General features: G+C 46.6%; 1 protein-coding gene across 1 annotated transcript in view; it reads right to left on the bottom strand.

Annotated features, from left to right (window-relative positions):
- Positions 1–15996, bottom strand: part of DBT (dihydrolipoamide branched chain transacylase E2) — a 34925-nt gene that overhangs the window by 11997 nt on the left and 6932 nt on the right. Inside the window, 3 exon segments of the mRNA XM_075320988.1 lie at positions 1894–2137; positions 4253–4377; positions 15778–15959. Coding sequence (XP_075177103.1) covers positions 1894–2137; positions 4253–4377; positions 15778–15959 — 551 coding nt within the window.

The raw sequence follows: 15996 nt of genomic DNA, 5'->3' as shown, positions 1-15996 counted from the left end.
GATTTCTTCCAGTTTATTAGGAGTCCCGAGCGCCTACCAAATTCTTTAATAATATTCATTGCTGGGCCCACCGATGTCCCCACCTCCCTGAGATACAGCAACAAATCGTCCGCATAGAGGGAAACCTTATTCTCCAGACCGCCTATCTCAAACCCCCTTACGCCAGCGGATGCACGAAGCATAGCTGCCAATGGTTCAATTGCCGCTGCAAATAGTAATGGAGAGAGAGGACAGCCCTGTCTCATGCCCCTGGCCAAATTAAAAGACGAGGAGGTACAACGATTAACTCGAATCCTGGCCCTCGGAGAGGCATATAACAATTTGACCCAGCCAATAAATCTGGAGCAAAGACCCAATTTCGCCAAAACTACCCATACGAAATTCCATTCAATACTGTCAAAGGCTTTGGCTGCATCTAATGACAGGACTGCCCTCTCCTTGTTTCTCCCTTCAGAACTTAGCTGTATCCCCAGGAATAAACGTCGCAAATTAATGGAAGTAGATTTATTGGGGATGAATCCAGTCTGATCCTCGTGGATCACTGACGTGATCACCCGGGATAATCTGTTAGCTGGAATTTTAGCGATTAATTTAATATCTAATGTAAGCAGCGAGATGGGGCGATAGGAGTCAGGCGCAGTCGGATCTTTCCCGGGTTTTAAAATCAGAACAATAATAGCCTCCCCTCTCTAGGACTTTTAGTGTTAAACAGGCCTTGCCACATGACTATGTAAATTGTCTAATTTGGCTTCCTTTCCTAACACGTGTTTCAGGCATTTGACCCTCATCAGTGCAAATCAGGATTTCTGATTTTGCTGATCGAGCAACTGCTGATGGGGTCTTGGAGAATAAACCGCTCTCTTGATGGAGAATGGAAAAACAGGCCTAAGGAGGCTTATAGGCCATGCAATGCTCCTCTGTGAATTATGTACGCATGGCCTATAAGTCTACTTATGCTGGCTTGCCACTCATCACAAAGAAACGTTCCACCTTAGACACTCATGAAACTTGTACATGCTTGTGATCTAGTGTATAACCATGCTGTAGTAACTATAGCACCATCCTAAAGTAAATAGGATATACATATAACATTTGACATAGTTTTGAATTTTTAGACGTACGACTGAATAATAATAATTATTATATTTATAGCGCCAACATATTCTGCAGCGCTTTACAATTCAACGGTACATGAAGAAAATGTTAGGCATGTTGAAGGGGAAAGTGGAAGGATTGACCATGTTAAATGTCAATATGCCCTATCCTTTGTAAGCTGCAACCAAAACCACTTGCACTTTCAGCCAAATTGAAAATGCACATGTACGGGAAGTTCATTATAAATCGCCATCAGCGAAGTAAGCATTTGACCACTTTTAGGGCTCATATACACTTTTGCAGTAAAAATATATATATATTTACTATAATAAAATAATATATATATATATATATATATATATATATATATATATATATATATATATATATATATATATATATATATATATATATATATATATATATATATATATATATATATATATATATATATATAAAAATTGAAAAATACAAACCCTATTGCAAAACCCTCATAAGTTTTGCTGCAGTATGGTACTTCTGAAGCAGGAAAAAAAAAAAAGTGTGCGCTCATACTGTTACGAGAGTGATTGTTAAAATTAAAGAAGGTTGCACATCGCCTTTAATTCAGTGTTGGTCCTCAGGTATGACTGGAGGGATGCAAAACTCACTCGGGTTGGGAATTTAGATCCCCTTGTTTACAGGAATTATGGAATATAACTCCCAACTAATGATTCCTGTAAATAAATGCCCAGGATAAGCCATCAAAGATGAAGACCTAGAAAAAAAAGAAAACTTGGCATATTATTATGCATTTACCTTTCAAGGGCTCGGTGACGTCCTTTCCTGAGAAGACGATTGGTTGGGTAAAGGACACTGGAATGGTGGGAGCTACTTCCTTCTGAATTGGTTTGGAGACTACTTTTTTGGGAGGCGCTACTATGATGTCCGTTTTGGGAGAAGGTGGCAATATGGCGCCTGTTTGCTTAGCCAAAAAGTTAAGAATGTCATCTTTAAGAATACGTCCATCCCGGCCGGTGGCTACCACCTCACTTAGCTTTATCTGAAGAAATTGAACAGCAAACACATAAAACATCGTAAATTAATTCACCCATTATCAAGAGTGAATTTTGCATGATCTTAAGTGCTAACATTCTATTGTTATTCTTATTTTACCGATATCTGTAGATGCAGCCACCTCTGCAAAAAGTAAAACCCCAGCGGGCTGCGGTGGCTGCCAGATGCCATTCACTGGATATATATTCCTATGGCTAATTTTAAATTCAATATGGCCAACAATTAGAATTGAGAGAGACCTAAGAAAAGAACTAAAAAAAGAATATCATGGCGTTTAGTCAGCAATATTACTATTTATATTAATTTTTATTTTCACTCCTATATACTGCACAATCACTGAACAAAAACCACAGAAATAGTAGTAAATAGTGTAAAATGATAATAAAAATAACAACTGTAGTATAGATGCCTCAGCAAGTCCTCTATTTCTCAACAGAATAACTTAACATTCAAAACAATGCTTCAAAAACAGGTTTCGCCTGTGCAGACATCTTCAGGGGTTTCTCTTATATTTCATTTCAGTAGAGGGGGGGGTTGTCCAGATGAAGACTAAGGCTCTGTGCGCACTAGGCGGATTTTACCGCGGATTTTCTGCATGTTTCGCTGCAGAAAATGTTCATAACTTTTCTGCAGTGATTTACCAACAAAACCTATGGGAAAACAAAATGCTGTGCGCAGTAGGCAGATTTTGACAGCTACAGGTTTTGCTGCGGGATTCCCGAAGCAAAAAGAATTGCATGTCACTTCTTTTCCGCAGGCAGCTGTGGTATTTCACTCCATTATTGTGAAATTCCGCAGGGAATAACCTGCGGAAAAGCCGCACCAAAACGCATGGGGATTTCGGTGCGTTTTTTTTGCGTTTTTTTTCCGTGGGTGCGGAAATGTTTCAGAGCCTGCGGAATTTTCTTATGAAAATTCCATTTTCCAGTGCGCACAGGACCTAATTGTCTCATATCTTAAGGTGGGCGAGTAATATAAACTTCTAACACAGCTGATTGGCAGCACAAGATTTGTCAGGTTGTTTGAAGTGCTAATCAACTGTATCACAGGAGGGAGCACCCCAGGTTGGGTATGATTATCTAGTGCCCTTACCCTTTATAGAAATCAAATACAGGCTTTTTAAAAGTATTGGTATCACGTTATACAATATGGCTTCAGTAACCCCTGAAGAAGCCTGAAGAAATGAAACATGTCTAGGGCGAAAATGGGTTTATTGAATTGTGAGGTAGATTATGGAACTTAGCCTACAATTAAATAAAGAACACACTGCAAACATCCACCACTTCAACCGTGATTGCAAGGTTTCATTCATTTATTAATAGTGTAGAATGCAGGAGTGAAAATTAAAGTAGTAATACTTCTGAGTCCATGGCGTTTCTTAAATCATTCTTTCAATATAATTGTAAGTAAAAAAAATTACAATTTGCACAGTCAACATTAATAGAGCAGGGGTGATAGGCAATTTTTGGTTCAGATTGCAAGAATGACAACTAAAATATAAATATTAGCATTTTAGACTTAAATTATGCTCTGAATACATGGTGATAAGACTGGAAAAAGAAGCACTGATGGGGTATTACCAGATACACAAGAGTAATATATAAATATATAAACTCATCTAATGTGGTTGTGAAAGTCACAACCACTGCCAGGCATAAGATAATGGTGTCTGCCGCAGCCTCACGTGGATGAGTATTCAAACAGGAGAAGAGAAGTGGGTTAACGCCGCGCATCAGCCAAATGAAGATGTAGAGTTGTTGATAAATTAATATCTTTTTTATTTCATAGGTCTACGCGTTTCGAGGTTGAAACCTCTTCCTCAGGACCAGAATATCAACAAAGCAACATGATGCTTTGTTGATATTCTGGTCCTGAGAAAGAGGTTTCAACCTCGAAACGCGTAGACCTATGAAATAAAAAAGATATTAATTTATCAACAACTCTACATCTTCATTTGGCTGATACGCGGCGTTAACCCCTTCTCTTCTCCTGTTCGAATACTGAATACATGGTGATCATGGAGACATAATAGTCTTCAGAAGCAATGTAAATGTTTTAATCTGTCATGTGGCCTTTACTAATAGAAAGCAAGGAGACTTACATTATTCTCCATCGCCAGGCGTCTAACAGCAGGAGTGGCCAGCGTCTTGTGTCCCTTTATTTCTTGGTGTGTGTGCTCCTGGGAAATTGCAGGAGTCTCCACCACATCTTCTTCAGATGCCACATCTAGGGAGCAGAAATCTTTTTTAAATAATATTTATCTGGAGAAACGTGCCTTATACACGGCTAACACACAAGAAATGTTTCACTTTACCTATAAATAAGAACCGTATATACTTAAGGCTGTGTGCACACAGTGCGTTTTTTCGGCATTTGTTCTTGGCAGATTTTCAGAAGTCTGCAAGGAAAACCTGATATCAGCAAAGTCTGAGAATTCTGAAGTGCTGCGCACAGTTTCAGGATCGTTTCCTTGCAGAGAAAAAAAAAAAAAATCTGCAGCATGTCAAGTCTTTTTCAGCAGCGTTTTCCTGCCAGAACATGCAGATTGTCTGCAACCAATAACCTCAGTAATCATCTCACTGTACAGCACCTTTCATGTTCAAAAATGTATGGCTGGAGGATGCCTAGTAATAGGAACAACCCAAGACCCATGCGTAAAAGGGGTTTTCCAATCATCTCCAAGTTCTTATCCCAATATTTAACCTCTTCACCTAAAGGCTGCTTTACACACAACGATATCTCTGGCGACCTCGTTAGCGATGCGACACTCCCAGATCATTGTTACGATTTGCCGAGATCGCACATAGGTCGTTTTGTAGCGGTCACACGTACACATCTCATAAAAGACGCTACATCGTTCAGCGATTTATTGTTTGACCAAGGCGGTCGTGTGGATGTTTTCGTCGTTGGCAGGGTATCAAATGTAGCAATATGTGTGCTGCTTTCCAAACGACGAACAATATTTTGAGACTGAACGACGTGTCAATGATCAATGATTTTGACCCTATTTGCGATCGTTCGGAGTTGCACGTAGGTGTCACACGCAATGACGTCGCTAACGATGATGGAAGTGCGTCACGAAAACCGTGACCCTGATGACATATCGTCAGATAAATCATAGCGTGTAAAGCGGCCTTAACAGTAATTAAGAAAGTAAGTGTCCAAAACATCACAAGTATTTCTAAAAAAGGATTAAAAGAGGTATTCCCATATTTGTTACATCACAGCAACAACTATGCCCCTACTGGTCTTGTGGGGTGGTTAACCAAGAGTGTTTGTGTCCAAAAGAAAGAAGACACAGAATTTAGCTAGAAATAGTCTAGTAATCACTGGGAGTTTGAGGCAGGGGATGCAAGCGTGACCAGGCCCAGAAAATAGTGAAGCCCACAAGTAAACAGATGGAACATGATTAAGACAGAAAGTCGACACGCGTAGTCCCATGCTACTGCTATGTGAATGACTTTTTGACATCTACAGCTGTAGATCGGGTTTATATACGATTTTAATTGAATATCAATAAATGTGGACTTTTTAATATCCTGAGGTTTGCGCTGCATTTCCTTTTTTACCTAAACAGATAAATCCCCCGGTGGGCCACTGTGCAGGAGAAGGCCACTTACCCCTCTTCATGAGCAGTAGTTGACACAATTAACTTGATTCACAGCAACTGATCATTCATTCAACAAACTACCAAGTTTAGTAATATATATCGCAGTGTAGGTAAATTTGTGAAAGATGTTATATTTGTATGTAGCTGAACAGTGGCCCCCAGAGTCAATGTTACTGGTGGGCCCTTCCCAGCCCACTCCTACACTGCCCACCACTGGCCGACACCATTCCTAAATTTACATACATCCTTAAGCCTCCTTTCCACGTCCGTGTCTCCGGTACGTGTATGGCCCGTTTCCTCACATGCTGGAGACACGGGCACACGTAGACCCATTAAAATCAATGGGTCTGCTCTCACGTGCGTGTTTTGCCATGGACCGTGTGGAGCCTACATGTGCCCGTGTTCTCCACACGTAGACAAGTCTGTTTCTCTCTGGCATCACGGGTGTCACACGGACCGCACGGATGTGATCCGTGTGACACGCACCGGAGAAAACTTACGTGTCTGTGAATTAAAAGGAATTAATAAACTCTCCTTCTCCAGCACTGCTATCACTTGCTTCCGACCCCTGCTCATTATGCTAATCACATATTCACTGCACTGTGGGCCGGAAGCAGCAGCAGCAGCAGCGGGGAGTCGGCAGGACCGGAGACCATAGATCAGCACCACGGACAGCAGCGACCGGGACAGGTGAGGAGAACTATCCTGTTCTCCGTGTGTTATCAGGGATAATACAAGGAGAACACACGGGTGCCATAAACACGGCGGGCCATACGCACCTTTGACACGTCCGTGAAAAATGCGTGTGATTTTCACAGACGTGTGAAAGAGGCCTTAAATGCACCTATTGTGTAGCAGTACACCCCATTAGCTATACAAACTAGATGACAATCAGAGGTTAGCCGCACCAAAAGGACATTGGAGTCCCATCAATGGCTGCCCAATGACATCATGGCATTGTACTGCCTGAACCAGGTGAAAGAGGAAGGGACGCTCGTCACTGGAGCAAGGACAGGTGAGAGGAAAGTGCTCTAAATGCTTGTTAGCGCATAGGGGCCACCATTATAAAATGCTGTTGAGAACGGATATGGGTTATTAGGTGCTGGATAAGGACCACAAAAGGGAGGACATTACTAATGTATGGAGCCACAAAGAGTGACACTACTAAGAGGGGACATAAAGCACTCATTAATGTTGTACGGGTGCCTTAGAGGACCAATGCTACTGTATTTCGCCATAATAAAGAATTTCGTACAGGGGCTACAAAGCATGAATTCTCTATTGGGGACACAGGATGACATTTCTATTGTGAGGGGGTACATCACTAGGGTAATGTATTGTATTTTTTGATCTACTGTTACTGTAGGGGAAGTGGGGAGCAAAAGCAAGGTACTATAACTGCAGTGCCACAGGGTGTCACTAAAGTGTTTGTGTATAAGAGGTTAGGTGGGCTAGAAGTGGTCAGCCATTAATATGTGAGACTCAGATTCTGCAAATTGTGGCTGGAAAGAGTTATAGCTGTCAGTACCGGATGAAAATGGAAGAAGGGGGGGGGGGGAAATTACAAAAACAAAAGAGGACAAGTAGTTACTGCTACTGACGTCGTCACTGGTAGTGTTGAGCAAGTAGTTGACTATTCATACTTGCTATGCTGTTAGTGAGTACTGTCCGCTACTCGCATATTCGTAACGGGTACCGGGCGCAATGTAAGTAAGTCAATGGGAAATACTCGCTAAGTATCGAGTAACCCGAAAGCCGTACTTTTCGTGCGAGTAGCGAATATTACGACTTTCGGATTACTCCCTACTTAGCGAGTATTTCCCATTGACTTACATTGTACCCGCTACTCATTACGAATATGCGAGTAGCGGACAGTACTCGCTAACAGCATAGCGAGTACGAATAGTTAACTACTCGCTCAACACTAGTCACTGGATTTATCTGTACTGTATACATATAAGTGGTCTGAACAGCACCAGTATAATACAGTAATCTGCCACCATATGGTCACTGGTGGTAATATCGTTCCAAGTTTGGAGTTTTATTTTTGTGTTAATGATCACTGAATGATTATTCAGTTATCAGTGTTCAGTATGTGCTGGCAACACGTTGTCATGGTGTAGCGGTATTTGTCCTATGCATGTGGTATTATTAGTATATTGGGTTTTGTTCTGCATCTGTTTAAAATGTTGACAGTGGAACTGCAGGGGCGATATATTTATGTTGCTCCTTGGGCCCATAAGTGTCTAGTCATAACATTGGTTCAGGAAGTCTTACGCTATACTATTGCTATGGAGAAAAGATGCATGTGTATGCATGGTCCATATTACTCTCAAATGTGTTTCCCCCCCTTTTGTAAAAGCAAATACAATCCATTTTTCAGCCAAAAGGGAAAAAAGAGAATTTTGTTTACTTACCGTAAATTCTTTTTCTTATAGTTCCGACATGGGAGACCCAGACCATGGGTGTATAGCTTCTGCCTCCGGAGGACACACAAAGTACTACACTAAAAAGTGTAGCTCCTCCCTCCGAGCCTATACACCCCCTGGATGACCACATCTAGCCAGTTTAGTGCAAAAGCTGAAGGAGGACATCCACCCACAAGTAGAGATAGAGTAAAACCCGGAATAACCGGAACCTCTGTCTACAACAACAGCCGGTGAAAACACACGGAACAAGAACTGCCAACAGGCAACAGGGAGGGTGCTGGGTCTCCCATGTCGGAACTATAAGAAAAAGAATTTACGGTAAGTAAACAAAATTCTCTTTTTCTTCATCGTTCCTTATGGGAGACCCAGACCATGGGACGTCTCAAAGCAGTCCATGGGTGGGAAATAAATAGAAACTGAGAAGTAGGCAAAACCTAACTTCACAAATGGGCAACAGCCGCCTGAAGGATGCGTCTGCCCAAGCTCGCATCTGCCGAAGCATGAGCATGCACTTGGTAGTGCTTCGAAAAGGTGTGCAGACTAGACCAAGTGGCAGCCTGACAGACCTGCTGAGCTGTAGCCTGGTGCCTGAAAGCCCAAGAGGCACCGACAGCTCTGGTCGAGTGCGCCCTAATCCCCGGCGGGGGGGGCACCTGAGAACATTGGTAGGCATCGGATATGGCCGACCTAATCCAACGAGCTAGGGTCGGTTTAGAAGCCGAGAGACCCTTGCGCTGACCTGTGGTCAGCACAAAAAGAGAGGTGCACCGCCTAAGGGCAGCGGTGCGTGACACATAGATCCGGAGCGCCCGCACCAAATCTAAAGTATGCAACGCTTTCTCAAAGCGATGCACAGGGGCCGGACAAAGGGAAGGCAATGAAATGTCCTGGTTAAGGTGGAAAGGAGACACCACCTTAGGGAGAAAGTCCGGAGTCGGACGGAGAACCACCTTGTCTTGGTGAAAAACCAAAAAGGGTGACTCCGAAGAGAGCGCAGCCAAATCAGAGACTCTCCTGAGAGAAGTTATCGCCACCAGAAAGACCACTTTCTGTGAAAGACGAAACAAAGAAACCTCCCTAAAAGGCTCAAAGGGGGGTTTCTGTAAGACCGTGAGGACCAGGTTGAGGTCCCAGGGATCCAGAGGCCGCCGGTAAGGCGGAATGATGTGAGATGCGCCCTGCATGAAGGTGCGCACCTGGGCCAGGCGGGCGATACGCCGCTGGAACAACACTGACAGAGCCGAGACCTGTCCCTTGAGGGAATTGAGGGATAGTCCTAGCTGCAGACCGGACTGTAGAAAGGACAGGATGGTCAGCAAGGAAAACGGCCAAGGAGCATGGCCGGAAGAGCGACACCAGGACAGGAAAATTCTCCAAGTCCTGTGGTAAATCCTGGCCGAGGAAGACTTCCGAGCCTGAGTCATAGTGGAGATGACCTCGGAAGGAATGCCTGAAGCCGTCAGGATCCAGGACTCAAGAGCCACGCCGTCAATCTGAGAGCCGCAGAATTCTGGCGGAAAAACGGACCTTGTGAGAGAAGGTCTGGGCGGTCCGGGAGATGCCACGGCACCTCTACGGACAGACGGAGCAGGTCTGGGTACCAAGCTCGCCTGGGCCAGTCTGGAGCAATGATTATGACCCGACGGCCCTCCATTCTGATCTTGCGCAAGACTCTGGGCAAGAGAGCTAGAGGGGGAAACACGTAGGCCAGACGGAACTGGGACCAATCCTGAACCAGCGCGTCCGCCGCCAAGGCCTGAGGATCGTGGGAGCGAGCCACGTAAACCGGGACCTTGTTGTTGTGCCGGGATGCCATTAGATCCACTTCCGGAGTGCCCCACTTGCGGCAGATAGATCTGAACACTGCCGGATGCAGGGCCCACTCGTCCACGGTTTGACGGCTGAGATAATCTGCCTCCCAGTTTTCTACGCCTGGGATGTGGACTGCGGATATGGTGGACTTGGAGTCCTCTGTCCACTGAAGGATACGTTGAACTTCCAACATTGCCAGGCGGCTGCGTGTCCCGCCTTGGTGATTGATGTAGGCAACTGCTGTCGCGTTGTCTGACTGGACTCGAATGTGCTTGCCCGCCAACAGGTGGTGAAAGGCTACGAGAGCTAGGAGCACAGCTCTGATTTCCAGCACATTGATCGAGAGGGCTGATTCGGACGGAGTCCAAGTGCCCTATGCTCGGTGGTGGAGAAACACTGCTCCCCAGCCGGATAGACTGGCGTCCGTGGTGAGAATCACCCAGGACGGGGCCAGAAAGGAGCGTCCCTGGGACAGAGAGAGGGGCCGAAGCCACCACTGAAGAGAGCTCCTGGTCTGTGGCGACAGAGCCACTAGCCTGTGCAAGGAAGAGGTCCGCTTGTCCCAACAGCGGAGGATGTCCAGCTGCAGGGGACGCAGATGGAACTGGGCAAAGGGAACCGCTTCCATTGACGCCACCATCTGACCCAGCACCTGCATGAGGTGCCTGATGGAATGACGGCGGGGCCTCAGCAGAGAGCGTACCGCCAGATGAAGGGACTGCTGTTTGACTAAGGGCAGCTTCACAAGTGCCGGCAGAGTCTCGAATTGCATCCCTAGGTACGTAAGTTCCTGGGTCGGGGTCAGAGTGGACTTGGGCAGATTGACAAGCCACCCGAATTGAACAAGCGTGGCGAGAGTGAGCGAGACACTCCGCTGACAGTCTGCACTGGATGAAGCCTTGACTAGAAGGTCGTCCAGGTAAGGAATCACTGCCAACCCCTGGAGGTGCAGAACCGCAACCACTGCTGCCATGACCTTGGTGAATACACGAGGGGCCGTGGCTAACCCGAAAGGGAGAGCCACGAATTGGAAATGTTCCTCTCCGATTGCAAAACGTAGCCAACGCTGGTGTGAAACTGCAATTGGCACAGGCAGATAGGCATCTCTGATGCGATGGATGCTAGAAAATCTCCCTGGGTCATTGAGGCAATGACCGATCGCAGAGATTCCATGCAAAAGTGCCGCACTTGAACATGCTTGTTGAGAAGCTTGAGATCCAGGATGGGCCGGAAGGAACCGTCCTTCTTGGGGACTAGGAAGAGGCTTGAGTAGAAACCTCTGAACCGTTCCCGGGCGGGAACCGGTACAATTACTCCGTTGGCCTGCAAGGAAGCCACGGCCTGAGAGAAGGCGGCGGCTTTGGAGCAGGGGGGAGTGGACAGAAAAAATCTGTTTGGCGGGCTGGAAGAAAATTCTATCCTGTAGCCGTGGGAGATGATATCCCGCACCCACTGATCGGAGACGTGTTGGAACCACACGTCGCCAAAGTGGGAGAGCCTGCCACCGACCAAGGACGTTGCTGGCGCAGCCAGATAGTCAAGAGGAGGCTGCCTTAGTGGCAGCGGCTCCTCCGCTCTTCTGAGGACGCGGCTTCGTGCGCCAGCTAGGTTTTCGATCCTTGGCTGAGTTAGTGGACGAGGCTGAGGGCTTAGAGGATGACCAGTTAGAGGAACGAAAGGAACGAAACCTCGACTGGTTCCTGCCCTGGACAGGTTTCCTGGTTTTAGTTTGTGGCAAGGAAGTACTCTTCCCGCCAGTAGCTTCCTTAATAATTTCATCCAGTTGTTCACTGAACAGCCGGGACCCAGCAAAGGGGAGCCCAGCAAGGTACTTCTTAGAAGCAGCGTCTGCTTTCCACTCTCGAAGCCACAAGATCCTGCGGATCGCGAGGGAATTAGCGGAAGCCACCGCCATGCGGTGAGAAGCCTCCAGAATGGCAGACATGGCATAGGATGAAAAAAGCCGAAGCCTGGGAAGTTAAGGCAACCATTTCGGGCATAGAGTCCCTGGTGAGGGAATGCATCTCCTCCAGAGAAGCAGAGACGGCTTTAAGAGCCCACACCGCTGCAAAAGACGGGGAGAACGAGGCCCCTGCCGCCTCATATACAGATTTGGCCAGAAGGTCAACCTGGCGGTCAGTGGGATCCTTAAGTGAGGTGCCATCGGCCACAGATACAACTGTCCGGGCTGAGATTCTAGACACCGGAGGATCTACCTTTGGTGAATGAGCCCACTCCTTGACCACCTCTGGTGGAAAGGGAAAACGTTCATCAGAACTACGCTTTGGGAAGCGTTTGTCAGGACAGGCCCTGGGCTTGGTCACAGTGGCCTGAAAACTGGAGTGGTTAAAAAACATACTCCTTGCTCTCTTAGGTGAGGTAAACTGGTGTTTTTCTACCAGAGAGGCTTGTTCCTCTGACACTGGTGGATTGAGGTCCAGTACGGAATTAATGGACGCAATCAAGTCACTAACATCCGCATCCCCTTCAGATAAATCAATGGGGTACATAGAGGTAGCGTCCGAGCCCACAGTAAAGGCATCCTCCTCGCCCTGCAATTCAGCTCGTGAATCAGAGCCGTGGGACGAGGAAGGAGAAGAGTCCCTGCGTCTCCGTTTAGGAGGACGGGGTCCGGGAACAGATGAAAAATCCCCTGTGAGCTCTGCAGAGCGAGTCGGAGCAGCAGAGGCGCCCTGAGAAGGGGGCTGATGCATGGTCAGCAGAGTCCGGGACAGCTGTCCCATGGAGTCGGCAAAGGACTGGGAGATAGCTTTAGAAAACGATGCTACCCAAGCCGGGGGTTCAGCCGGAGGGACCCCTGGGGAGACTCCAGGCTGAGGCACCACCATGTTAGAGCAGGCATCACAATGTGGATATGTGCTCGGTTCAGGCAGTATGAGCTGACATGCAGTGCATATAGAGTACAGCCTTGCAGCCTTGCTCCTAGTGAGAGACATGCTGCTGAGGTGGAGGCTCTGCAGTAAAGAACACACTCCTTCAGAATGACCCCCAGAGAGTGTATAATAAAGCCCACAACCAGAGGTTGTGGCTTACCAGACCGTTTTGTGTGCCCTCCGGATTCCACAGCTTGGACCCCCAGACAGATGCAGAGCTGCAGCAGCCAGCGCCGATCAGTGTGTAAACGCTGATAAAATGGCGCCGGAGTGAGGAGGGGGGGCGGGGTTTAGTCCAAGAGCGGGAACCGGAGGGCCAAGGAGAAATACAGGGGAGGGAAACATCTCCTCAGAGAGGAGTGTCCTCCCCTGAGCTGAACGGCCGGTGGGCGGCGCCGCACTGTCCCCCTGCATGACTGACATGCAGGGGCAGTGAAAACAAAACTAGGCCGAAGCCGGGGCCTAAATTTTCTCATGCGGCCGACGAGCAGGCACCCTCGGCGCGGTTCTCAGGAGAAAACCAGAGAACCGGCCGGAAATCACAGCACAGTGACATAACACACTCTCCCCACAATAAATGCACAAGGGACCCTTCAATAACGTCTCAATACTTAGCTTATGAGACGCAGGGCCAGGTCCCTGAGGGGTGAGCGCTCCGTCCGGCAGGGTCCTGAAAGGGCTGCGGATGGAGACCGGTCTCCTGCAAAGCAGAGAGAACCGTGATGGCTCCCACTTCAAGCCAGAGCCTGAGGGATGGTGAAGGAGCGCAGCATGTAAGGCTCCAGCCTTGTAAATCAACTTTAGCAGCACCGCCGACACAGTGGGGTGAGAAGGGACATGCCGGGGGTCCAGCTTGGACCCGCTTTTCTTCCAACTCTTTGAAATCAAAAATCAAAAATCAGATGAGAATGCATGTGTGTGTGACCTCCTGAACAAAAAGCATTGAACTGGCTAGATGTGGTCATCCAGGGGGTGTATATGCTCGGAGGGAGGAGCTACACTTTTTAGTGTAGTACTTTGTGTGTCCTCCGGAGGCAGAAGCTATACACCCATGGTCTGGGTCTCCCATAAGGAACGATGAAGAAAAAGACAATCAAAGGCATGAATATAAAAAGAGTGAAAGATAATGTGGCTGAAAAGTGGTGTTGCACCAAACCATCTTTAATTGTCTCTTCAGGGAGGAAGGAGACGAACTCTAGTGCCACATATTGGATGTAGCAATCCTAAAAGTCAAAAGTGGCCCTTTAACGAGACTTTTCATAAGGCTCAGGTCTCTGCAAGGAGAAAGGTTTTTCCATTAGACCAAACCATCTTTAAAACACCTTCCACTAGTTTGAGCATGTTAAGCTGGCCAAATAATAGACTAATGGCTGAAAAGCTGAATAAAACAGTGTTTATTTTGTAATTTCTCCTCTTCGTTGCGGAGATATTAGCTTAAAAAATTAAGTTTATAACCTATGACTGGAGTTTTCCACAGACTAGTCTCTGGGGGTGGGTGTACTTCTCCTGCATGAGGCTGACCAATCATAAGTAGGCAGCATCACAGCAGGGGAGAAAAGGACACGCCCTCCTCCATTTCATATGTCCGATTTTGGTCTAGGATTAAGAGGACATGAACATTTTTTTTGAATGGCTAGAAATATTTATAGTGATATAATTGAAAAAAATAGTTTTGTTTTTTTTCCTAACCAGAACCACAAGTATTTATGAAAAGAAAATGTTTCCTTCAAATTCTGCAGATTTTTTTTTTCTAAATCTGCACTACAGTATTACTAACTTACTTACAGTATTACTATTACAGTGTTAGGGATAGCACCTATAGTGCAATTTCTGACAGCACCAGGATGGGAATGGTGCAGTCGTATGCGGGTGTCACACGGTACGATATATCGTGCGATATGTCGGCGGGGTCACGTCGTAAGTGACGCCCATCCAGCATAGTTTGATATATCGTACCGTGTGACAGCTACGAGCGACGGTGAACGAGCAAAAATACTCACCTTCTCGTTGCTCGTTGACACGTCGCTCATTTTCAAAAAATCATTCCTTATTCTGTTTGCCGGGGCAGCACACATCGCTCCGTGTGACACCCCGGGAACGACGAACACAGCTTACCTGCGTCCCGCCGGCAATGCGGAAGAAAAGAGGTGGGCGGGATGTTACGTCCCGCTCATCTCCGCTTCTATTGGCCGGCCGCAGTCTGACGTCGCTGTGACGCCGAACGTCTCTCCCACTTCAGGAAGAGGATGTTCGCCGCCCACAGCGACGTCGCTCAGCAGGTAAGTATGTGTGACAGGGGGGTTAACGACTTTGTGCGCCACGGGCAACTAATTGCCCGTGACGCATAAACGATGGGGGCGGGTACGATTGCTCGTGCGATCGCACGATAGCCTAATGCGAGTGTCACACAGTACGCTCTATGTGCACATGTTGCCTTTTTTTGTGACCACAAAGATGCAGCGTTTTTGTGCATTTTTTAGCAGCACAAAAACGCACCCGCGGTAAAAACGCATCTAAAAAACGCATGCGTTTTTTGCTGCGTTTTTGTTCCTGCGTTTTTTCCAATGCATTGCATGGGTGAAAAACGCTGGCAAAAAACGCAGAAATAATTAACATGTTGGTTTTTTTTGGTCACCGCAAACTGCACTGTGCGGACAGCAAAAAAGAAATCTCAGACTTTGCTGAAGAAGGAAGTGCATGCAGTTTTAAGGCCAAAAACACACCCGAAAAACAAAAAAAAACGCGCAAAAATTGCAGCGTGCACACATACCCTTACTTTGCATGAAGCATATGACTGTAAAATCAAGCTAAGGTGAAGAATAATTAATTCGATTAAAAATCTGGCTGAGACGTCTGACACATGGTGAGGTTATTCACAAACCTTTCAAAACATCAGTTTCAATATCCACCAGAGGTTTCCCAACCAGAGCCGTGTCCTCTACATTGTAGTACAGCTTCCTGACCACCCCATCATAGCGACTGGTGATGGTCACTGAGGCTTTGTCACTTTGAACTTCACATATACTATCAAACTGGGACACGGTGTCCCCTTCCTTCACATACCTAAAAGAAAGAAGAACAGAACTTGAGAATTAAGCAT

The sequence above is a fragment of the Anomaloglossus baeobatrachus genome, chromosome 8, assembly GCF_048569485.1.
Source record: "Anomaloglossus baeobatrachus isolate aAnoBae1 chromosome 8, aAnoBae1.hap1, whole genome shotgun sequence".
In the NCBI taxonomy this organism is placed as follows: domain Eukaryota; kingdom Metazoa; phylum Chordata; class Amphibia; order Anura; family Aromobatidae; genus Anomaloglossus; species Anomaloglossus baeobatrachus.
Note: the sequence above shows the minus strand (reverse complement) of the source record. Positions and strands in the feature narration are given on the sequence as shown.